This window comes from Bos javanicus, chromosome 14 (genome assembly GCF_032452875.1).
Source record: "Bos javanicus breed banteng chromosome 14, ARS-OSU_banteng_1.0, whole genome shotgun sequence".
In the NCBI taxonomy this organism is placed as follows: Eukaryota; Metazoa; Chordata; class Mammalia; order Artiodactyla; family Bovidae; genus Bos; species Bos javanicus.
Genome location: NC_083881.1, coordinates 323301 through 344608, shown reverse-complemented (window position 1 = coordinate 344608; position 21308 = coordinate 323301). Strand labels below are relative to the sequence as shown.

The window sequence follows — 21308 nt, the reverse complement described above, 5'->3', positions numbered from 1 at the left end:
GCTCGGGTTTCCCCTTGCGGGGCGGGGACTGCCTCCTCGCTGAGGCCAGCTGGAGCCTAGACAGGCTCTCGGGGCCTCCTGACTGGACACGAGGGCCTTCGGGGCAGCAGCCGGATGAGTCCCTGGGATGAACAGGGCTCGGGCCTTTCCCACGACCCTCTTCAGCCACCGGTTGCAGAGGGCGCTGAGACCACGACCTCAGGGAGCTAAGGGGCACCGGAGCCAAGGAAGCAGCAGTGGAGGCTTGAGAGGACAGCTGTTCTGTGGGGCTGTAGGCGACCCAGCGAAAGCCCCCGTGGGACATCTGCGGCACTTCCGGAGGCTGAGTGGCGTCTGCGAGCGGATCAGACGGCCGGGGAGGGCCCTGGATGGGTCCCAGTTTCCGACGTTCGAAGCCAGTCGGCCACCAGGGGCGCGCGCGGGCTGTCGGCGCTCTAGCCCGCCCGCGTTCTCTATGGCCGCCTTATTTCCGGGCTGCGCTGTGGCGCGCGAGGGCTACCCAGCCCAGCAGTCGAGACGTCCAGCTCTTCGGGGGCCTGAGCCCGCGGGACCCGAAGGCGTGTTCGCGGATGTCAGCTTGGCCACCCCTGACCCAGCCCCAGTCATGCCGCTGTGTCACCCCTAACCCCATCGCGACTGGACGGACCGGACCCCCCTGGGAACCTCCCTGCCCCTGCTGAGTGGGACCCCTCATCCCGCCCCAGTCTGGCCCTGAACGCAGCCCCCGCCCCAGGGCCGCGCCCTCTGGCCATGGCCATGCTCGGGAAGCTGCTGCCCCTAGCTGGTCTCTACCTGGTGCAGGGCCTGCCCTACGGCCTGCAGTCAGGCCTGCTGCCCGTGCTGCTGCGCGCCCGCGGCCTTTCCCTGACGCGCGTGGGGCTGGCCAAGGCACTGTACGCGCCGTGGCTGTTCAAGCTCGTTTGGGCCCCGCTGGTAGACAAGTGGGGCTCCTCAAGGGGCTGGCTGGCGCTCAGCACGGCTGCCCTGGGCCTGCTGTGCGGGCTGCTGGCAACCCTGCCTCCTGCCGGCCCTGGCGGGGCCGCGCTGCCTGTCCCGGTGGCGGCGCTGCTCCTGCTGCTGAATCTGGCTGCGGCCGTGCAGGACGTGGCCCTGGACATGCTGGCCGTGCGGCTCCTGGAGCCAGCCGAGCTGGGGCCCGGCAACACCGTGCAGGTGGTTGCTTACAAGCTGGGGGCCGCGCTGGCCAGCGGCGGGCTGCTGGCTCTCCTGCCCGCGCTCTCCTGGACGCTGCTCTTCCTGCTCCTGGCCGCCACCTACTGGCTGGCTGCGGCCGCGGCCTGGGTGGCGCCCGCCCTGCGACAGCTGCCTGTACCCCCGCCCTCAGCGCACCCCCGCCCCAGCCTGCGCCTTCAGCAGGACTTGCTGGCCGTGCCTGGGACCCTGTGGACAGCGGGCTTCGTGCTCACCTACAAACTGGGTAAGTCAGGCAGTAGCACAGGTGGGTCCCCAGGAACTGGCGCGGGACTGCCTTCCCTCTGTGGGGTCTGATCTGAAGGCTGGAGCCCACCCTGACTGTGGCTGGGCCTTGTCTCCTATCCTGCAGGTCTAGCCCCAGTGACACCCCTTCAGGCCTCTCTGAGCTGCTTTGTGCTGACCCTGAATTTGGCCAAAGCCTAGCCTCATCTGTCTGCTGGCGTTTGTGGCCCAGCAGAGGCAGGGCTGGGGGAGCGTGACTGAGGCCGAGGTGGAGAAGCAGGGCAGGCTGCCCCTACTGACTTTCTCTCCACAGGTGAGCAGGGTGCCAGCGGCCTGTTCCCACTGCTCTTGCTGGACGGTGGCATCTCCACTGCAGAGCTGGGGCTGTGGAACGGTGTGGGTGCTGTGCTCTGCTCCATTGCCGGCTCATCCCTGGGTGGGGTCCTGCTAGCCAGGTGTTGGTGAGCCCCCCTCAGCGTGCCCTGCCCACCTGCTCCCCTCTCCTTCCCTGTGCCCTCTGACCTGCTGTCTCCCCCTCAGGCAGCCACTGCCCCTCCTGAGGTCAGTGCTTTGGTTCCGTCTTGGGGGCCTGGCCTACCAGACTGCCCTGCTCTTTCAGCTGAACAGCCCCAGAACCAACCCTGTCCCTGGCACAGTCCTGAGAGGTGAGGGGTGGGCCACAGGGGGGAGGAGCCTGGGGTCCTGGGCCCTGCTGACCCACACCCTCCCAGGGGCAACCCTGCTGAGCCTGTGTCTGCAGCACCTCCTGGGGGGCTTGGTCACAACCACCACCTTCACCATGATGATGCGCTGCAGTCAGCTGGCACCCAGTGCCCTGCAGGTGAGAAACATGGCTGCAACATCGGGGACTGTGGGCCTGGAGTCCAAGGAGGTCCTGACATGACATTCTCCGTCCACCCTGCAGGCCACACACTACAGTCTCCTGGCCACTCTGGAGCTGCTGGGGAAGCTGCTGGTGGGCACGCTGGCAGGAGCCCTGGCTGATAGCCTGGGGCCACGCCTCTGCTTCTCTCTCTTCTTAGCTCTCTCAGCCACCCCCATCCTGTACCTGGGCTTTGCGCCCAGTGCCCTGGCCTGAGCTGAAAGGCAGAACATCAATAAAGTGGAGTGTGCTTCTGGGATAAGTACTGTGCAGTCATCCCCAGACTATGGGGTTCCCAGTGGAAGGAAGGATCCTAAAAACAACTCATGCAACTTTTATTCTGCACTTTGGGGCCTCTCTGCCCCCGTGCTCCTGGTGGTGGCCTGTGTTCAGGGTGGTGGGCCACTGTCCTGATCACTGCATCCCCCTCCATCTTTACCCTGAGGACCCACTACACCTGACACCCCCACGCTGTGGCCTTGCAGCCCCACTTAGGCCCCTGTCTGGGACACGGGGGCACTGGGTGCTCTGCAGCAGGGTGGTCAGCGGCCCCACAGCAGGAGCTCCTGTGTGGCCAGGTGCATGAGGGCAGGGAAGCTCAGGTGCAGGTACTTCCTCCAGAAGCGCCGGTCCCGCCCAAACACCTGGGCCGGATAGCAGGGACTCCCTGGAGGGGGAGGAGACGAGGCTGAGGACTCCGGGCCAGATGTGCCCCCAGCCCCCACCTCCCTCAGGGCTAGGCCTCCCAGGTCCGCACCGATGCCATGGAAGACGCGGGCCACAGCCCTGCCTGAGAACCGCTGCTCTGGCCAGGAGGACAGGAGCTGGCGGATGTCCCGGCGGATCTGGTCTTCCCAGTCCTGGAGCTGTGGGGGGGACAAGTCAGGCCAGCCCAGCTTCCCCTGCTCGCTCTTCTGCACAGCTCAGTGTTGCGCACGGGCTTGTCATGGTGCCAGCAAGAGGCGGGTATGTGCCTGCAGACGGCGCATCCTCTGCAGCCACCCCTCTAGGCCCTGACACTCACCCTGTCCTGTCCCAGCTCGGGGTCATCCTCTGTCTCCAGGCCCCCTGGCTGTTCTGACTCTTCTTCAAAGTAGTGACTGAGCAAGGCCTTGAGCCTGCTGCTGCGCTCCCAGGCGGGCTGCTCCAGGCATGGCCCGCAGCTAGGGAAGGCCACGCTGTGGAGGGGAGAGCCTGTCAGAGGGGCCTGCCTAGGGGAAGGGTGGGGTGGCCCACAGCCTGCCCACCTCCACGTGCACCTGTGAAAAGCCCGGAAAGTGTGGTGCAGGTTGGCCAGGGCCTCTCGCTCTCGGGCCTGCACACGGCTGTGCAGGAAGTCGCAAATCTGGTCCCTCTCCTGGGCCGTCAGGTCCCCTGGGCTGTGCAGGCGGAAGGCCGTCTCCCTGAACTCCACCAGCACCCCAGTGCCCTGGGGCACACCTGCCAGATAGGATGTCAAAAACTGGCCAAGGGGTGGAGAGCGGGTGGCAAGCGGGGCTGGGGGTGGGCGCACCTGTCCCGGGCTCTGGGTCCCACTGCAGCTGGAGGAGAGCTCGCCGCACAGGGCCCAGCTCCCAGCCCGTAGAGTCCGCCAGCTCAACCAGATCCAACTCCACAGAACTGCATCCCTGCTTCGTGTCGGGGTGCTGCTGGGCCAAGCACAGAGCCAGTGGGGGGCACCTATGCCAGGGGAGTGGCATGTGATTGGCAGCCCTGTACTCTGTCCCAGTAGACAGCTCGGGTGGGATGTGTGCTCACCTGCGGGCCAGGGCCTGGAGCTGGGTGGGGCCCCCAGGCCAGCGCAGGTGGCAGCGGGCATAGGTGGGTGCCAGCAGCTTCAGCCAGCGCCGTGGGTGCAGCTCCAGGTAGCACAGCAGCGTCTCAATGGCTGTGGGCAGAGCAGAGCTCACTCGGGGTCTGTGGGAACCCCCACCCCCGCCGCGCACACCCCTGTTCCTCACCCTCCTCCGGCATGTCCAGGGCCTGAACGGTTGGCTGCACTGGGAGCACCCGCTCATGGCCTGGGCACCGGGGTGTGTGTGGGACGCTGGGCTGGCCAGAATCCTGGGCACTCGCAGCTACAGGGGCCCCGGCCAAGTGCCCTTCCTCGCTCCTGCTGCCCTCCTGCTCTGGGGGCTGCCGGGCACAAGCACAGGGAGGGAACACACGCTGCACCAGCCTCTTCACAGCAAAGAAATCCACGGCGTTGGCGTGCACGTGTCTGCGTAGCTCCCGCAGGTCCTGGCCCTGGGGCAGAGTGGCGTGAACATGGGGCACAGCCCCGGGCGGGGATGGGGGAACTGCGGGGGGTGGGGTGGGCACCCACCTGGGGCCGGAGGAAGAGGTGGCAGTGTGCCGGCTGCCCGTCACGCCCTGCACGACCCACTGCCTGCACGTAGGTCTCAAAGCTGGGGGGCAGCCCCAGGTGCAACACCGCCCGCACGTCCGGCCGGTCCAGCCCCATCCCGAAGGCCACCGTGGCCACCACCATGCGCAGCCGGCCCTCCATGAAGGCCCGCTGCACCCGCCGCCGCTCTCGGCTGCACAGGCCAGCATGGTAGGCCTCGGCCACGGCCTCCAGCGCTCGGCCTACAGAGAAGACACAGGGCAGTCAGGTGGGGTGCGTGCTCGGGGTGCGTCTGCGGGCACAGGCCTGCCTCCACCTCACCGTGGGGCCCCGGATCCTGGGCATCACACAGGCAGGTGCGCAGCAGGGCGGCGACACGCTCTGTGTCCTCTCGCCTGTGGCAGTAGATGATGACGGAGCCCAGAGCCCGGAAACGGTCACTCCGCAGCAGTGTCACCAGCGCCTGTGGGGACGAGGGTCACTGCAGAGACCTGGGAGGCAAGGCCGCTGCCAGGCCCACGCACGTACGCTTACCTGGTCCGGGTCCCTGTCCGAGGACACGGAGAGGTGCAGGTTGTCAGGAATGGTAGCTGGCCCTCTGAGCACAGACTCCTCGGTCACGCCCAGGTGCCAGGCCACGTCGAGGGCAGTGCTGCGTGTGGCCGTGGCTGTAAGGCCCAGGAAGCAGTGGACGCCCATCTGGTCCCGCAGCGTCTGTGAGGGGGGTGGTGAGCCAGCCGTCCCCTCCCTGCCCCTCTGCACACTGCCCCACCCGCCCAGGCTCACCTGACAGACACGCAAGTAACAAGGCCGGAAGTTGTGGGACCACTGAGAGAGGCAGTGGGCCTCATCGAGGCAGGCAAAGGCGACCGGCGGCAGCTGAGAGAGGAGGGTGCTGGCCCCGGCCCCGACCAGTGCCTCTGGGGACAGCATCAGCACCTGCACGCGGGCCGCACGAGCCTGAGGAGGCCCGCTGGTCAGCAGCGGCACCCAGCTCCACCCGCTGCTCCGCCCGTCTGGCCCTGGGAGGCCCCCTCACCTTCTGCAGGGCAGAGTCCCTCTGCTTCTTGGTCATCCCTGAGTGAATGCAGGCCCCCTTCAAGCCGGGGGGCAGGCCAGAGAGCTGCAGGTACAGGAGCGCAGCCTGTTCCACGGCCCTGGCCCTTTCCCAAAGGCCTTCCAGCGTGGTTTCACCTGACAACTACTGCTGGCTCCCCTCCAGGCCCTTTGGGGAGGAGAGGCCAGAGCCGCCCGTGGACCTTGACTGAGGCGCACTGGGGACTGGTCCCATTGGGGCTGCTCCTACCAAGCTGCTCCTCTGGTGGGTGGGACTAGGTCTAAGCAGCCGTGTCCCTGTGCCTTTGGGCCACTGCCGACTGTGGACAGAGTGGAAAGGGCCTGATAACTTGCAGCTCTGGGGTGGGGGTGGGGCAAGAAACAGCAGCCCAAGTGAGTCGGCAGAGCCATGGATACCAGTCCTTGCTTTTGACGTGTGTCCGTGGGCCCTGTCCACCTACCTGGTCATCCATGAGTGACGTGAGAGGAGAGATGACCAGGGTGAGGCAGGGGCTTCGCCGGAAGTAGAGCAGCGCTGGGAGCTGGTAGCACAGGGACTTGCCAGCCCCCGTGGGCAGCACCAGCAGGGTGGACATGCCTGGTATGATCCAGAGTCAAGACAGCCATCCTGAAGCCTGGCCCCAGCCCCGCCATACTCCTGCCCGCCAACTCACCAGACAGGACCCGCATGACCACACGCTCCTGCCCGGGGTAGAAGGCGTGGTGCCCCAGTTGCTCCAGGGCCTGAAACACCTCAGCCGGTGTGTCTGTGGACACAGGTGTCAAGTCAGCTTGGCGCTGACTCGTCTTAACCCTTCCGTCCAGGCCTGAGCTGTTAGGCATCTGCTGACCTGCCACCTGACCCGAGGGCCCCGGTGGGTAGAGTGGAGGCACGGAAAGAGGTGGACGGGGCATTCTGGACACAGACTGCCCCGTGGGCACCAGCAGCTCAGGTGCCCCAGGCTCAGCGTCTTCTTCACCTGCTGAGAACAGATGAACAGCATAGGCGCCCTGGGCGGGTATGGCATCATACTACCAAGAAAGCAACTTGCTACAGCCTCTCCTCCAACTCTTCACTCACCAGAGACTTGGCAGCAGGCCGCACCTGTCCTCAGGGATGCTTCCTGTAAGGTGGGCTGGGTCTGTGCACCATCTGCAACCTTGACATCCTTCTGAGGGACCAGGAGAGGTTCTGGACCAGAAGCAGGGAGTTAGTAGGGCCTTTGCTTGAGCCAGAATTGCCTCCCCAAAGAGCACGACACCCCTGTAAGCAGGCTGGCGTCCAGGTCAGAGGCCTTACCGGGCTGAGGGCATCGGGACGCCCATTGGCTGAGCTGCCCATGCTGGGAGCAAGAATCCTGGGCTGGGGCTCTGGGCTGACCACCCCCAAAACACTCCCCTTTTTTCTGCCACTTCTGCTTCCATGCCTGGTTGGGGACACAAAGAAGGGTCACAGGGCAAGCAGCAGGACAGGTGAGGGGAGCACCCGGTACCACCTCCTCACCTGCTTGCGAAGGAGCCTGCCCCGCAGGGCCCGGCCCCGCACATAGCGTCGCTGCTTCATGTTGAGCCGCACATAGTTCCCCCTGTCCTGGATGGCAGATCTGGAAGAAACGCACAGGTCGGCAGTGCCCACAGCCCTCCCCACACTGGCTCAACTGAGGGCAGCCCTGCTGGGAGGTTAGAGCAGTGATACCTGGAGGCTGGGGTCCTGCCTGGGGGCTGTGCTTTCACAGGCTGATCTGGACAGTCTTCTGCAGGCCCTGCAGCCCCAGCTCCCTCAGGCAGGGGTCCTGCTTGGTCAGTGCCCTGCTGGGTCTCTGCAAGCCTTCCCTCCAATTCCCCACTCTGTCTCCGCTTCTTGCCTTGACGGTCAACAGGCTGACACTTCCCTGCACTGACAGCAGCTGCTGGTAGGGCTGGAGCCTCTGGGTCCTGCAAAGGCACCTCAGGACCAGCGCTGGGGCTAAGGACAGACTCAACAACTGGAGTCAGAAGCTGTGAATCCTCTGCACCCAGGCCAGGCTGGCAGGTCCTGGGAACCTCCAGAAAATCTGGGGTCCTGTTGTGACACCGCTGCAGCCAATCAGGGTCGAGGGAGCCCAGTCGCAGGCTCAGGGATGCCCTCAGCTGCTGGAGCCGGCCTGGCCTCAGCTGGGGCCTGGGAGGCTGAGGGAGCACTTCATTGACATTTTCTGGAGAGATGGGGGCAGCTGCTGTGCCTGATGGCTCCGGTGAAGGGATCTTGGAGGAGGATCTTTGTGCAAGCCGGGGTATCCGGCCCAGGGTTGACCTAGCCTGGGAGGGAGACAAGCAAGCAGGAACTCAGGCCCTTGGGGTGCTACAGACTCATACGTGCTGGAGGCCCATCTGTAACAGCTGGGTAAGGTGAGAAGCAAAAGGTTGGGATGTAAAGGAAGCTGAAGGTAGAGGCTGACTTGGAGCTCCTCTGTGGAGCTGTGCTGGCTGTGTGTGCACAAGTGAGCATGAGACTACCCGTGAGAGACTTGACAGGGATGGGCATCTGGTAATTCTGCCTGGGGCCACCTGCAGCTCTGGACCCAGGATGGATGCACTGTCTGCCGGGCCCTCACCCCTCACCTGCAGACTGCCCTTTAGGTTGGCCTTAAGCCTCTTCCCATAATCCTGCGCAGACTCCTGAGGGCTCCACCTTGAGGGAGGATGGGGACTCTGGGTAGCAGCCCGATTCAAGTGGTGCCCCCAGCAACTGGGCTCCAACATCTGCAGGAGACAGTGGAGAGACCTAAACCACGAAGAAGCTGGTGTGTGGCGAGGAACAGAGATGTCTCCACCCCCGAGAAACCCGAGGAGGGGCTGTCCTTCCTCCACCCTCTTACACTTCCCCCTCTGCCCCCCGCTCCCACCGAGCTCTGTGCCCCACGGAGGTGGGGTCACGACTCCTCCCGGCTCCGGCATACAGGCTGTTGACCCAGAGGTTGGGATGTCGAGCTCAGGTACCTGCTCGGCCGCCACGGGAAGCGACTGCCCCGAGCCGTGAGGCTCGACGCCACCGGCCTGGCCCAGAGCTTTCTTCAGGGAGCGGTACTCTCGGTACAGCGCTGAGAGCGGGGTCGGGGGATCGGAGTTGAGGACTCAGGATTCCCCCGGGAGGGGGCGTGGAGGCCTCCCGCCCCCGGCCCACGGCTTTGGCCACTCCCTCCGCCCCGCGCCCGCGGGCTCACCGCGGGTCTCCTCGGGCGCCGCTTCCACGTCTTCCTGTAAAGGGAACGCGTCAGGCGGATGCCGCGCCCTCAGCTCCCCGCCCACGGGCAGCCCGCACCTTGCCCGGCCGCCGCCCGCTCTGCCGCCGAAATGCGCGCTCCCACGCCTGCAGCAGCTCCCGCACGTCCCGCAGCCGCTCCATGGTCACCGGAAGCTTGGCGCCCGGCGAATCTCCCGCCTAGAGGGCGAAGACGGCCACCAGCCAATGGGGACGCTCGGCAGCGTTGGAGGCGTAACACCGCGGGGGCCCCTGGGCTGGGGCAGCCAATCCACGGGGCCCCGCTGTGGCAACCAATAAGGTGCGTTTACGTCATCGCGGCGCGCGACGGCGCAGGCGGAGCGCGACGTACGGCGAGGCGGGGCCGGCGGCGGTGGCGGCGGCTTGGGTCCGGTTGAGCGCGGGCTGCCTGCTGGGGACCGAGCACGGCGGCTTGCGGCGCTTTCTCTGCCTGGCCGCACAAGGAGGGTGCGGTCACTCGGGGCGGCGTCGCACCGGGGGCGGGGGCGGGGGCGGGGGCGGGGGCGGGGGCGGAAGCCCGGGCGGGGCAGCTGAAGGAAGGGGAAGACCCGAGTAGGGTGCCGGGCTGAGCGGCCTCGGGTCCTGGGGAACGACGCTCCGTCTTCGAGAGGCAGGCCTCGCCGGAGAGACGGAGGGCGTCGAATTGACGGGCTCCCGCCGCTGAAGGCCCGGAGGAGCCGTGCAGGGGCGTCTAAAGGGAAACGCTGGAGCCGTGGGCCGGTGGGAGGGGACGGTGGCCACCACGCCGAGACTCCTCCCATAGTGACCACACTGGCTGCTTTGATTTTCTCTCGTGACAGGTGATCGGTTGGTCTGTCCTCTCACAGCGAGGTATGAATCGTCCTCGCGAGATTTATCCTCAGGCAGAGCGAGACCGAGGGTTGACGTCCCGGGCTTCTCAGGAACCAGCGCCTTAAGGACTTGTGTATGAGGTCCGCAAGAGCTGGGGCTCTGGGGCCAGTCTGCCACCCTTCCCAAGCTCGTTACCCGGGAACTTTGTCTGGCAAGGCCTAGGTCTTAGTTTCCTACCATTTTCAGGAAAGTGGCCTGAAGGCAGTTTTGAGGATGAGGTGCCTGGCACACAGTAAATCAGTAGCAGAGCTGTCATGCAGATACCTTGTGGTCTCAGGCATCTCTTTTGTGCTCCTTGTCAGCTTGGATATACCATTGACAGCCGCCTCTACCTATCTCAGGAGAGGTCCCTAGTTTGGGGTCTTTGAATCCCATGGGTTTGATACTTGTCCTCTTAATATGGTTTTCCAGGGAAGAGAGACATTTACACAGATGGCAAGGACACCGATGGGTTAGGTATTCTTTTTTCTGTAAATCTCCAGGGGTCTCCATGTCTGACAGTGCTCTTGGAAGATAGTACATGTTGAGGGCTTGGGTTACTCTAGTTCTTCAGACTCAGAGTTCACTGGGTTCTGGTCCGTTGTACTTGTCCTGCTGTTTATTAAACTGTATCTATAGTTTCAACTCCTCTTTGCTGTGCTGTGCAGAATCCAAGGGCAGCCTGCAGGAGCTTGTGAGGCGGCTGAGAGAGGGTGCTGTGATGCACCTTCCAGCCCCTGGGATTATCTCATCCCTCTAGTGCTTGGCCAGGGGTGGGAGGATGGCGGGTGGGGGTTGGCTTTTTCCTATATTTAAGAAGGGGAGGATCTCTTGATAAGTGGCTTTGTGATTTGGAAGGTCTGAAAAACAGATGGTGTGCCCTGCAGAGCAGCAGCCATCAAGAGCACACCGACACGGGCTGGTCATCTCTGGAGCCGTGCTGTTTACATGCTGCTTGGTGGCTTTGTCTCCCTAGAGAGGCCCCTCTGCTTCTCGGGGGCCAGGATGGGGGTGGCCTTGTTCTCCTTTCTCCTTTTTTCAGCCTACTGCGAAGTATCTAGCACTTGCTCGTCAGAGCCATGGTTCTTTGCTCTGTGCCAAGCACCAGGCTGAGCTTTCCCACTACCAGCATGGAGGGGGTGGGGCTGGAGTCTGTCCTCCCCACTGAAGGGCACTTCCCTGCAGGTGACCTCCTGCCTGGCCTAGCGCCATGCACACCCTCGTGTTCCTGAGCACACGGCAGGTGCTCCAGTGCCAGTCAGCTGCCTGCCAGGCCCTGCCCCTGCTGCCGAGAGAGCTCTTCCCCTTGCTGTTCAAAGTGGCCTTCATGGACAAGAAGACTGTAGTGCTGCGTGAGCTGGTACACACTTGGCCTTTCCCGCTGCTCAGCTTCCAGCAGCTGCTGCAGGAGTGTGCCCACTGCAGCCGGGCCCTGCTGCAGGAGCGGCCCAGCACAGAGAGCATGCAAGCTGTGATCCTGGGCCTGACTGCCCGGCTCCACACCCCGGAGACTGAGCCTGGCACGCAGCCCCTCTGCAGGTATGGGCTCACTGGAGGGACCTTCAGGCCTGGTGGGGGGATGCAGAGTGGGTCTCCCCAAGAGGTTCCAGGCTGGTACAAGAGCTCAGTGCAGAAATAGGCATGTTGCTTCTGTCCCAAGGTGGCTGGGAGTGGGTGTGGGCTCTGTCCCCTTGTCTCCTGCCTCAGCCCACCCATGCTCCCAGGAAGCATACGCTGCGGGTGCTGGATATGACGGGCCTCCTGGATGACGGCGTGGAGCAGGACCCTGGCACCATGAGCATGTGGGATTGCACGGCAGCTGTGGCCCGCACGTGCATCGAACAGCAGCAGGGCAGGACTGCAGAGCCTGGCCAGGCCCCTGTTCCTGTGGAGGTGCGTGTGGACCTGCGGGTGAACCGGGCTTCCTATGCATTCTTGCGGGAGGCACTCCGCAGCAGTGTAGGCAGCCCACTGCGGCTCTGCTGTCGGGACCTGCGGGCTGAGGACCTGCCCATGCGCAATACAGTGGCCCTGCTGCAGCTTCTGGATGCAGGCTGCCTGCGCCGCGTGGACTTGCGCTTCAACAACTTGGGCCTGCGCGGCCTGTCCGTCATCATCCCACACGTGGCCCGCTTCCAGCACCTGGCCAGCCTGCGGCTGCACTATGTGCATGGGGACTCTCGACAGCCCTCTGTGGACGGTGAGGATAACTTCCGCTACTTTCTGGCCCAGATGGGCCGCTTCACCTGTCTGCGGGAGCTCAGCATGGGCTCCTCTCTCCTCTCAGGGCGGCTGGACCAGCTGCTCAGGTGAGTGGACTCTGCTATGGCCCCGCCTCTCCCTTCCCCTCCAGCAGGCCCTCCCCTGGCTCTGACTATTTGTGACCCCTTGTGTTTCCCCCCACCCCAGCACCCTGCAGAGCCCCCTGGAGAGCCTGGAGCTAGCCTTCTGTGCCCTGCTGCCTGAGGACCTGCGTTTTCTGGCACGGAGCTCCCATGCTGTCCACCTCAAGAAGTTGGACCTGAGTGGCAACGACCTGTCTGGGAGCCAGCTGGAGCCCTTCCAGGGTCTGTTGCAGGCAGCAGCAGCCACACTGTTGCACCTCGAGCTGACCGAGTGCCAGCTTGCCGATACCCAGCTGCTAGCCACACTGCCTGTGCTGACTCGTTGTGCCAGCCTCCGCTACCTCGGCCTCTACGGCAACCCACTGTCTGTGGCAGGGCTCAGGGAGCTACTGCGGGACTCGGTGGTGCAGGCTGAGCTGCGCACAGTGGTGCACCCTTTCCCTGTGGACTGCTACGAGGGCCTGCCTTGGCCACCGCCTGCCTCTGTCCTCCTGGAAGCCTCCATCAATGAGGAGAAGTTTGCCCGTGTAGAGGCCGAGTTGCACCAGTTGCTACTGGCCTCAGGCCGTGCGCACGTGCTCTGGACCACAGACATCTACGGGCGCCTGGCTGCAGACTACTTCAGCCTGTGACCTCCAAGCTCTGGGTGAGAGACTGTCCGGGGGTCCAGGGCTGCTGGAGACCCCTTGCCCCTTGGGTAGGCAGAGCCTATCCTGGAACCCTGTGGAGGCTTGACACAATGGCAGTGGCCTCTGATTTCTTTGCTCCAGGGCTTGCCTTGAGCCTCCCCATGCTTTCTGCAGCACCGTGTGCAGTTTGTCCTGCGTCTGCTCCCCTGGCTGGCTGACCATCTGTGGGCCCGAGGGCTGGATTCCAGGCCTACATGGCCCTGCTTGGTTTGGCTGCACTTAGCTGCCCTTCAGTGTCCTGGGGTCTTCAAGCTGAGAGATGTTTTCCTCTAGGCCCTCCCCAAGAGCAGATTGCTCTGGGTTGGAAGTTGGGACAGGGGCCTACTTCACTGAGGGTTGGGATCCTAGGCACTCTGGGGCCGCTTACCTCTTCTGGGTTTTGGTGCCAGAGGGTGTCTTAAAGGTACAAACGTGCAGTGTGCTTAGAACTTAAATCTGTGACTTTTTTCTGTCCTCATTGGTTAGAGTGACTCATCTCCTGTTCTGTCATCCCCAGCCTGGTCACTGGGGACCATGTCTTTGGTTTGCTGCCCCTTCGTTTTTCTGGGCATTTCCACAATCTGTCCCCTTCTTCCACATCTCAGAGGTCCAGGCCTACAAAGGGCGGTGGGACCAGAGGCAGACATGTAGAGCTGGAGGTCGGGTTAATTTGGGAAGTGGGGGAATCATTTCTGGAGGGTCTCAGTGGGGTGCTGGGAGCCTATCCCCGGGCACCCTCCATTCGCGTCCCAGGACTTTCATTTGCAGGGGTCCGCAGGTGCTCCAGCCCGGCCCAGCCCCGCCCGCGTCCCTAAACCCGCATACACAGCTCGCTACACTGCGCAGCTTCCACCCTTTACTGACCACGCTGGGGCATGCGCGGGTGAGTCGGGCCGGCCAATCCGCGGTGCCCACGTCATCGGCCCGCGCCCCGCCCCTCAGCAGTGGATCTCGTAGGCGGAGGGGGGCTGCAGTGGGAGCCCCTGCGCGACTCCAGGCGCTTCGGCCGCTTCCGCCGGGCCCTCGGCGAAGAGCGGCTTGGAACGGTCGATGACGAACATCTCGTGGCCCCGCTCGTCGCGGAGCTCCTCGAGCTGCGCGAAGGTGCAGGGCCCGTCGGAGTAGTCGTTGACGAAGAGCGCTCCCTCCCCGGAAGGCCCCGGCGCCTTTTTACGCCTGCGCCGCCTGCGGCAGATCATGGTCGCCAGTAACAGAGCCGTGAGCGCCAGGAGCGCAATGGCAGCCGCGATGGCCGTCTGTGTGGCCAGGCCCAGGGCACGGAAGGCCATGCTGCCCGTCTCGGGCAGGGGCTCGTGGCTGACTGGGCCGCCGGCCGGGGGCGGCGCGGGTGCCAGCTGCTGCTGCCGGGACACGTTGACCAAGAGCTGGAAGGGTACTCGGGCGGCGCCTCCGGCGTTGGAGGCCTCACACTCGTACTTTCCGGCGTGGGCCAGGGTGATGTTGGTGAGGAAGAGCATGCCGCTGCCGGTGTCGGAGGCCCCGAGACCTCCTGTGCCCCGCCACCCAACTTCCGGCTGCGCCTGGGTGCGAGGTGCACCCTCGCGAGGCTGTGCCACCTTTCTCCAGGTCACCAGGGGCTGCGGGTAACCTGAAGCCTGGCAGGCCACCCGCAGGTCCTCACCCAGGTTGGCTGTCACCTCCAGCGGCTCCACGTGCACAGACGGTGGGATGCAGATGAGGCTACTTCCAGATACTTCCAGGAGACTCTGAAGTGCCAGGCGCGGGGGCTCTGCACACAGGATCTTCTTATCCCTGGAACTGAGCAGTCGCTGGCCTCCCTCCTTGATCCAGGCTCCCAGCCAGTGCAGGGCACAGTCACAGCGCCATGGGTTCTCTGTAGGTGGAGCAGCAGCAGGCATGTAGCTCAGGGGTGGCTCTGGAACACAGCCTGTGCGGTTGGGGTGGTTGGCAAGAGCAGGAGCCCTCTTACCTAACACCGTGTGGGACCCTTGCCACTTCGCTCTGACAGGGGCGCCTTAGAGTGGGCAGCACCCATCCACCGCCCCCCCCACACACACACCCCAAACTCGGTTCTGTGATGCATGTCCAATTCATTTCACCAGTCTGAGAAAGCTCCTGTTCCTGGCGTTTCCGTGCCACAAGTTTTGCTATTTGAGGGGAACCTCTGTGTCCACATAGACATCCCACCAGCACTAAGACTTTGCACATCCTGCCAGCTTTGTCTACAGGCGCTGTCTGGAGGGAATGTCCCCACTCTTGGTCATGTTTCCAGTTTTTTCCTGCAGGCCCTCTCCTGGCTCAGTAATGTGGAAGCTGCTCAGCTGTCTGGTTTGTTCAGGGCCTTGTATATGTTCTGTCTCCCTTAGGCAACTATGACTCTACCCTTGTTCCTAGCAGCTTTCTATCATGGCTGTGGGTAGGTAGTGCTGCCCGCCCCCCAGGGCTGCCACTGGAGCCCCTTCCACAGCTGGCTGGCTCTCTAGTGCCACCACTGTGGCCAAGGAAGCTGCCTTTGCATGAGAGCCCCTTGCCTCCAGAAAGAATTACCTGTGAGGCGCAGGACCTGCAGGCTGGCCAGTGGCTGCAGGGCCTCCCGGCTGATGGTGCCCAGCTGGTTCCTGCTGAGGTCCAGCAGTGCCAGTGAGGAGAGCCCAGCCAGGGCCTGGTCCTCCAGCAGCTCAATGCTGTTTTCCTGCAGGTGCAGCTCCTGCAGTCGCTGAAGTAGAGACAGATTATCAGAGAAAAGGGCCCTGGGGGACAGGTCCCCTTAAGCCTGGGCTGCCTTTTCTCCCCTTCACTACTCCAGCCCAGTAGGGCAGGTGGCAGTGCAGGAGGACCTTCTTGCACACTCCTCCCACCTCACCTGCAAGTGTAGGAAGGTGAAATCCAGCAGCTGTACCAGCTGGTTGCCAGCTAGGTAGAGCACGCGCAGTTGGGCCAGGCCTGCGAAAGCACCGACGCGCAAGCCGCGCAGCCGGTTGCCAGTGAGCGCCAGTTCCAGCAGGCGCGACTGCGTGCGGAAGGCGCCCGACTCCAGGGCGTGTAGGCTGTTGTTGTGCAGGTAGAGATGGCGCAGGGAGGCGAGGGGCGCCAGGATGCCCGGCTCCAGGCGCGCGATGCTATTGTCCTGCAGGAACAGCGTCTGTCGGAGGGAGAGACGGCGCTTACCCCTCTGAAGGGGTCTTTATTTTCCCTAGAGCGCCCCATTCACCCACGGGGAGGCTCACACACCCGTCCCTCCGTTTCGCTGGCACCCCTTACCGCCGCCCGGCAGCCCCACGCGGTGCCCACCTGCGTCCCGGGTGGGATTCCAGGCGGGACTACGCGCAGTCGCAGAGCACCGCACTCCACCGTGGCGCTGTAGCAGCGGCAGGCGGCGGGGCAGGCGGCAGCGCGAGGCGGGAGACCCGGCAGAGACAGCAGCGACAATAGCAGCAGTGCAGGCGCCCCTGGGGCCATCTCTCGCGGGACCGGCCGCGGGGCACAAGCCTGCAGCCTTTCCAGCAGCCTCCCTACAGTCCGGCCCCGGTGGGATGCAACTCCTGAAACACAGGTTGGCAGGCCTGTCCCTAACATTTGAGAGCCAGCGAAAAGCATGAATGGAGGCACACACCGTGTCTGAATTTTGAAGCTTGAAATCGGTTTAAGAAACTGGTAAAATTTCATTGCCTTCCTTTATAAAAAGCTTAAAAAAAAAAAAAAAGTCAAAGATCTGGAGCATCAGGTTTCAATTTAGAATTTCTCTTGTCTTCAGAGTCTCGCCACACAGGCCACAGGAAGGAAGCCTATGCCACCCCAACACTTTTCTCTCCCCATCCCCCATCTGCCTGGTACTGAAGGGTTTCCTGCTCATGCATGTGGACACATGGACTGAAGTGCCTACAACCCAACATCCAGCCACTCCTTGGATCTTAGTTGCAAGAGACTGGTATGGGCTTGGGAACACGTGGGTAAAGTTCAGGGTCAGTCACCAAAGCATGGACTAGAAGGGAAAGAATAGGCTCTGAACAGACACATCCCCTGGTCTGCATGAACTCACTCTTGAGCACTGGCATGAAACCTCAAGATATGGAGCCCAGATCAGGGGTCCTTTGCATAACCTCAGGACAGGGCACAAGTCTCCCTGTTGCTAGTGTTTGTCCTTGTCCTCACCTAATTTTGATCCAGAATTTACTCTCGTCATTTTTATCCCTAGAACTCATGCTGTGTCCTCAATGCTCAGATTTTCCTGTTGTGACTTGAGGACATGGGCACAACTGGCCTCGGGTTGGGGGGGGGGAGGGCCACCAGCCACAGGAAAATGGAGGCATACTTTTGTCCAGCCTCTAGCCCTGCCCTACTTGGGGTGGGAGTGTGTAGAACAGCTTAGCTATAATTAGAGCTTTTTCTCAGGGAACTTGCTAGAGAATTGGAGGATGAGACAAATAGGAAAGCCAGTTCAGCTGTGGGGCCATGCTGACTCCTAGAAAGATGCATCCATCTTTGGGTTAGGTGGGTCCTTGGGATGACTGGGCTGTGAAAGAAGGAACCTTGGGTCACCAACTGAGTTTCTAGTGTAGTTTGCCAAGTAGGTTCTGTGCTCAGTGACCTCCTGGACTTTGAAGGAGTGTGTAGTGTTTTGTTTTGGGGTTTATACACATGCAGCTGTGATCCTAGAAAGAGAAGACCTGAGTCTAGTTCAAGGCACGAGTCCAGTTCAAAGCACAATGAGTCCAGTTGGATGGTGGGGCTGAGGTGTGCCATCAGCTAGCCTCCACTTCAAATGGTCTCTGCTCTGAACTCCTGCCTGTTCACCAGGTCTCCTACTAGGAAGAGTGTGTCATGTGGAAAGTTTTTTGTTTTTTTAGACTAAGGTTACCCAACTTCTCTGATGTTTCCTCTTCGGCACTTACAAATTCATGCTTTAATATCCAGATCCTTAGCTGTGCTGACAGATCCAGAGGGCAGACTTGGTGTCTGCCTTGCTCCTCACTGCAGCTCAGCACTTAGCACACAACAGAGGCTGAATGAAGAAGAGTGGTAACGTCTCTGAAAGCCAGATTTAGTACAAATCTTGCACTAACTGAGCACACTGGAAGGCTTCACGCTGCTGCTGCTGCTGCTAAGTCACTTCAGTCGTGTCCAACTCTGTGAGACCCCATAGACGGCAGCCCACCAGGCTCCCCTGTCTCTGGGATTCTCCAGGCAAGAATACTGGAGTGGGTTGCCATTTCCTTCTCCAATGTGGAAAGTTACCAAGTGGCCTTGGTGTTTATTTAAATCTTGCTCTAAATTTAAGTCACATAGTTATTTAAAATTACTGAACAGAAGCAAGCACAGTGAAAGTTTTAATGTAATTGTTTTGGTCTAGGCAGAGGCAATTACCAGATGTCTCAGAATGTGTGTGAACCCCAAGAAGTTGGGGGGCATTCTCAGCCCCTGGGACCCACTTCCCTCAGCAAAAGGGCTGGCCTAGAGTGCCCACCCAGCTTTCAGCGGCAAGGCCTCTCAGAGAAGATTCTTGGCCTCTTCTTAAGGACTTAAGAGGATTGCTGCTCACGTGGACACCCCCTAGATGCTGATACGTGTGGAAGAGCTGGCCTGGGCATGGTTGAGGACTCAAGCAGGAAGAGCAGGGGAGGCTAGCTCAGAAATACTTTAACCCAGCGGAAACCCTCCTAATCTGACTGGGTAGGAGGTGGGGTGTAACATACTGGATTTGGCAACAGCTGTCAGTCTCCAGGGGGCCCATCTGTGCGAGGAGGGGTGAGTGAAGGGATAATGGAGGAAGCCCTGCTTCGCTCTTCTGCGCAGTGCGAGGCCCGAACCTTGATCTCCCGAGGCGCCCCCTGCATCCCCTCCGGCGCGGTCTGTCCAGGGCAGTTCAGGGCAGGGCGTGGTCCCCGTCAGGTCGCACGCCCTTCTCAGTAGTCGACAGAGACAGAACCAGGATGGGCCCTGATCCCGCCCCACGCCCGCTGACCTTGGGCCGGGCGCCCCCTCACCTGACGCTCCCGCGGCGCGGCTCCCCCGCCGAACCCCGGCCCACAGAGCAGCACCCAGCAGGGGAGGGACGGGCGCCGCTCGGGCTCGCGCACTGGAGCCCCCGCGCCTCCCGCCCGGCCGCCCCGATCCGTCGTCGCGAGGGCCAGGCAGACCAGAGGACGAAAACGCCCCAGGCCGGGGGTGTGTGGAGGGAGTAGGGCCCCGGAGACCCCGCCCCTGCCGGCGTCGGGACTCGGTCCGCGGCGCCACCTCGGACAGCGCCGGCGGGGCGGGGCCGCGGAGCACCTTCGCCGCGCACGCGCACTCGGCTGGCGCGCTCTCTGGGTGGCGCGTGCGCAGCCCGCCGGCCCGGGGCGCTGCGGGTGCCAGCGGTTGCTGGCCCGCGGTTCAGGGCGGCGGGGCAGCAAGCAGGAGTGGGGCCAGGTCCATGGTGAGTGCGAAACGGCGGCCCTGCCAGCGCACGTGCGAGGGCAGCTCGGGCGCGCCTGGCGCGTACTCGAAGCAAGCGCTGAGCTCGAAGGCCAGGGCCGATCGCACCAGGCCCACGCCGCCCGCGCGCTCCGGCGCTGGGTGGTAGAGACGCCCATTCGTGGCCAGAGGCAGCAGGCGCGCCGGCTCGAAGGGCACAGCCAGGGCCTCGCCGCCGCCGCAGTAGGAGAGGCGCTGGGGCGCGGGGCCCGCGGCCAGAAGGTGCGTGAAGACCACGGGCCGGTCTTCGCAGCGTAGGAAGTTGCGTTCCCTGCCGCAGAGCGAGAGGAAAGGGAAGTAGGCCTCGTAGCGCCCGCTGCGGTTGGGTCTCAGGCGGGAGAAGAACATGACCAGGAACTGCGGGTCTGTGGGGAGGAGGGGGAAAGGGCGTGACTGCTCAGCACGCCAGACCCCGAGTCCCCCGGGCCCTACTGCTCCAGGCAGGCGGCTCTCCCTGGGCCACATCAAGGGCTTGCGCCGGCTGTCGGACAGCCGCCCAGGCCTCACTTCAGTTAGGGGGCTTTTAAGCACAGTACGGCCAGCCTCCTAACGCGGGCAGGACGGCTGGCAGGTTGGGCAGCGCGAACGCTTAAGAGCCTTTCCCGAAGGAAGAGGGAAGGTGGGGGTGGAAGGAGCATCGGTACCTTTGAAGCAGGTGGTGAAGTTCTTCATTCTGGAGTCGTCCAGGAAAAGCTGCAGAGAAGCAGACCGTGGCCCTTGAGTAACAGCTCGAGAGAGCTGTCCCAGGGCGAGAAGGGCCTGGTGGGCCTGAGCCCGGGCTGATGTCCGCTTTCTTCGCTCGTCTGTGTACACCATGTGCAGGGAGGCGCGTGGAAGATAAACTTGGGAGCCCTGCTGACCTCCCCACATCTATCCCGCGCCCCCCGCCTTACTTCCTCAAGCACAGATTCTCTCAGCTGGCACGCCCTTTCCGCGCCTCTTTCCCTCCTCCCTTTTAGTTTCTAATGAGATGTGCCACTTCTTCCGCATAGGCTCTCTGAGTTGCTTCCTTGTGTGTATGGTGGATGCCACCGCCAGGGCTTCCAAATCAGGCGCGGCGGCGGGGGACGCAGGACCGGGGGATGCAAAGCCCGCAGGGCGCAGCCAGGCGCGGGACGTTGTCCTCTGGGGGCCTAACCCTTTGGGGCCATAGCCGCGCGTCCTAGTGTTTCCAGCGCGACCCGGGAGGCCGGGTTGCCTTACTGTAAAGACCCCGCCCCCGCCCACCTGGCCCTGATGATCCACATAGTAAAAGTACTCGCGCGTCCGAGGCTCTGGGCTCTGGCCCTGCGTGTAGGAGACGCCCCCGCCCCCAGCGTAGGTCCGGGCTCCCGGGGACCGCGCCAAGATTAGAGCCCAGGGCCGCAGCGCCCCGCTCATCGCCCACATCCTCCTCCTGCGCCGGAAACGGCCGGAGGTCATGCGGGGCAGGTGCTGTGGGAACACCGGTCCCCCGGCGGTCTTGGCCTCGTGCTTTGGGTTCCGTCTGCGGCCAAGGAGCTCGTCCCCCACCTACCCCCACCCTCTTCTTCTCTCCTCCCAATCCCAGGCGTTCCCGACACTCTAGGCGTCAGGGGCACGCCGACCAGCGTTCCGGCTGGGGAAAGGGTGGCGAGCGGGACCGCCCGACGTTGGGGTTCTAGTGTGAGACGCAGGTGCGGTCGGTTTCGGGAACAGGGACATCGGCTGGGCCTGAACTTCGCTGGGCATGCAGGCCCTGTCCCTCCGCCCGCGGAGACTGGCTGTCCTCACGTGAGCGAGGTACGTGCAATGTACCCCCGCCCTCAGGAAGCCGGCCCGGCTGGGCAGCCTGCATGTGAGGGTGGCTGCTGAAGGCAGGTGGTGAATAAACACAGCCCAGAAAGCCTAAGCCAGCTTGGGCCGTAGATAGGTCAGAATCCCTCCCGCCGTCCCCACCCCACCCTCAGGCAATCAAGCAGAGCTTACGGGCTCAAGTGGAGTCAGGTGCCTCGCCCCATCCCCTGGAGATACCTTCCTCTCCTCCCCGAACCCCTCCCTGCTCCCCCTCCCCTATTCTCCTTTG

The 21308-nt window shown here is 63.2% G+C and overlaps 5 protein-coding genes across 11 annotated transcripts; 2 read left to right on the top strand and 3 right to left on the bottom strand.

The window, feature by feature from the left end:
- The first annotated feature begins 126 nt into the window (after positions 1-126).
- On the top strand, positions 127-2582 carry MFSD3 (major facilitator superfamily domain containing 3). 3 transcript variants are annotated; one of them, XM_061438249.1, is made up of 5 exons: positions 127-1438; positions 1751-1898; positions 1978-2102; positions 2169-2278; positions 2363-2582. In XM_061438249.1, exons 1-5 carry the CDS (start codon positions 751-753, stop codon positions 2534-2536), a joined length of 1245 nt encoding a protein of 414 aa, XP_061294233.1. In that variant the 5' UTR covers positions 127-750; the 3' UTR covers positions 2537-2582. The 3 variants fall into 3 exon arrangements, with proteins under 3 accessions (XP_061294233.1, XP_061294234.1, XP_061294232.1); XM_061438250.1 differs by lacking the exon at positions 1978-2102 and having other exon boundaries at positions 751-1438; XM_061438248.1 differs by having other exon boundaries at positions 751-1438; positions 1978-2278.
- A 56-nt stretch (positions 2583-2638) lies between these two features.
- Positions 2639-9178, bottom strand: RECQL4 (RecQ like helicase 4). Its single transcript, XM_061438311.1, has 23 exons — positions 9025-9178; positions 8927-8960; positions 8703-8803; positions 8325-8465; positions 7420-8021; positions 7228-7327; positions 7024-7150; positions 6805-6915; positions 6575-6706; positions 6398-6490; positions 6185-6321; positions 5707-5790; positions 5454-5627; positions 5202-5381; positions 4989-5130; positions 4647-4909; positions 4282-4567; positions 4079-4208; positions 3834-4000; positions 3580-3760; positions 3345-3498; positions 3078-3186; positions 2639-2987 (listed from the first exon to the last, which is right to left on the bottom strand). Exons 1-23 carry the CDS (start codon positions 9106-9108, stop codon positions 2863-2865), a joined length of 3657 nt encoding a protein of 1218 aa, XP_061294295.1. The 5' UTR covers positions 9109-9178; the 3' UTR covers positions 2639-2862.
- Positions 9179-9553: 375 nt separating this feature from the next.
- On the top strand, positions 9554-13284 carry LRRC14 (leucine rich repeat containing 14). 2 transcript variants are annotated; one of them, XM_061438232.1, is made up of 4 exons: positions 9554-9816; positions 11002-11355; positions 11541-12125; positions 12226-13284. In XM_061438232.1, the coding sequence occupies exons 2-4, from the start codon at positions 11027-11029 to the stop codon at positions 12791-12793; spliced, it is 1482 nt and encodes a 493-aa protein (XP_061294216.1). In that variant the 5' UTR covers positions 9554-9816; positions 11002-11026; the 3' UTR covers positions 12794-13284. The 2 variants fall into 2 exon arrangements, with proteins under 2 accessions (XP_061294216.1, XP_061294215.1); XM_061438231.1 differs by having other exon boundaries at positions 9555-9917.
- A 388-nt stretch (positions 13285-13672) lies between these two features.
- LRRC24 (leucine rich repeat containing 24) lies at positions 13673-18879 on the bottom strand. 4 transcript variants are annotated; one of them, XM_061438163.1, is made up of 5 exons: positions 18796-18879; positions 16103-16353; positions 15675-15953; positions 15359-15527; positions 13673-14738 (listed from the first exon to the last, which is right to left on the bottom strand). In XM_061438163.1, the coding sequence occupies exons 2-5, from the start codon at positions 16268-16270 to the stop codon at positions 13768-13770; spliced, it is 1587 nt and encodes a 528-aa protein (XP_061294147.1). In that variant the 5' UTR covers positions 16271-16353; positions 18796-18879; the 3' UTR covers positions 13673-13767. The 4 variants fall into 4 exon arrangements, with proteins under 4 accessions (XP_061294147.1, XP_061294148.1, XP_061294145.1 ...); XM_061438164.1 differs by having other exon boundaries at positions 13673-14684; XM_061438161.1 differs by lacking the exon at positions 18796-18879 and having other exon boundaries at positions 16103-16477.
- C14H8orf82 (chromosome 14 C8orf82 homolog) lies at positions 18126-21297 on the bottom strand. The gene is made up of 3 exons (XM_061438287.1): positions 20492-21297; positions 19909-19957; positions 18126-19629 (listed from the first exon to the last, which is right to left on the bottom strand). The coding sequence occupies exons 1-3, from the start codon at positions 20684-20686 to the stop codon at positions 19184-19186; spliced, it is 690 nt and encodes a 229-aa protein (XP_061294271.1). The 5' UTR covers positions 20687-21297; the 3' UTR covers positions 18126-19183.
- Positions 21298-21308: the final 11 nt, after the last annotated feature.

What these genes read in the sequence shown, in the direction of transcription:
- LRRC14 (XM_061438232.1), top strand. Translation starts at nt 11,027, where the DNA reads ATGCACACCCTCGTGTTCCTGAGCACACGGCAGGTGCTCCAGTGCCAG. An exon ending in GGCACGCAGCCCCTCTGCAG is followed by an intron (nt 11,356 to 11,540) that starts GTATGGGCTCAC and finishes CCATGCTCCCAG; the next exon opens with GAAGCATACGCTGCGGGTGC. An exon ending in CGGCTGGACCAGCTGCTCAG is followed by an intron (nt 12,126 to 12,225) that starts GTGAGTGGACTC and finishes CCCCCACCCCAG; the next exon opens with CACCCTGCAGAGCCCCCTGG.
- MFSD3 (XM_061438248.1), top strand. Translation starts at nt 751, where the DNA reads ATGGCCATGCTCGGGAAGCTGCTGCCCCTAGCTGGTCTCTACCTGGTG. An exon ending in GTCCTGCTAGCCAGGTGTTG is followed by an intron (nt 1,899 to 1,977) that starts GTGAGCCCCCCT and finishes TCTCCCCCTCAG; the next exon opens with GCAGCCACTGCCCCTCCTGA. An exon ending in TGGCACCCAGTGCCCTGCAG is followed by an intron (nt 2,279 to 2,362) that starts GTGAGAAACATG and finishes TCCACCCTGCAG; the next exon opens with GCCACACACTACAGTCTCCT.
- C14H8orf82 (XM_061438287.1), bottom strand. Translation starts at nt 20,686, where the DNA reads ATGACCTCCGGCCGTTTCCGGCGCAGGAGGAGGATGTGGGCGATGAGC. An exon ending in ATGTGGATCATCAGGGCCAG is followed by an intron (nt 19,958 to 20,491) that starts GTGGGCGGGGGC and finishes GCTTCTCTGCAG; the next exon opens with CTTTTCCTGGACGACTCCAG. An exon ending in CTTCACCACCTGCTTCAAAG is followed by an intron (nt 19,630 to 19,908) that starts GTACCGATGCTC and finishes TCCTCCCCACAG; the next exon opens with ACCCGCAGTTCCTGGTCATG.
- LRRC24 (XM_061438161.1), bottom strand. Translation starts at nt 16,477, where the DNA reads ATGAAATTTTACCAGTTTCTTAAACCGATTTCAAGCTTCAAAATTCAG. An exon ending in GAATCCCACCCGGGACGCAG is followed by an intron (nt 15,954 to 16,102) that starts GTGGGCACCGCG and finishes TCCCTCCGACAG; the next exon opens with ACGCTGTTCCTGCAGGACAA. An exon ending in TCACCTTCCTACACTTGCAG is followed by an intron (nt 15,528 to 15,674) that starts GTGAGGTGGGAG and finishes TCTCTACTTCAG; the next exon opens with CGACTGCAGGAGCTGCACCT.
- RECQL4 (XM_061438311.1), bottom strand. Translation starts at nt 9,108, where the DNA reads ATGGAGCGGCTGCGGGACGTGCGGGAGCTGCTGCAGGCGTGGGAGCGC. An exon ending in GGCGCCCGAGGAGACCCGCG is followed by an intron (nt 8,804 to 8,926) that starts GTGAGCCCGCGG and finishes CCCCGCTCTCAG; the next exon opens with CGCTGTACCGAGAGTACCGC. An exon ending in GCAGGCTCCTTCGCAAGCAG is followed by an intron (nt 7,151 to 7,227) that starts GTGAGGAGGTGG and finishes GTCCCCAACCAG; the next exon opens with GCATGGAAGCAGAAGTGGCA.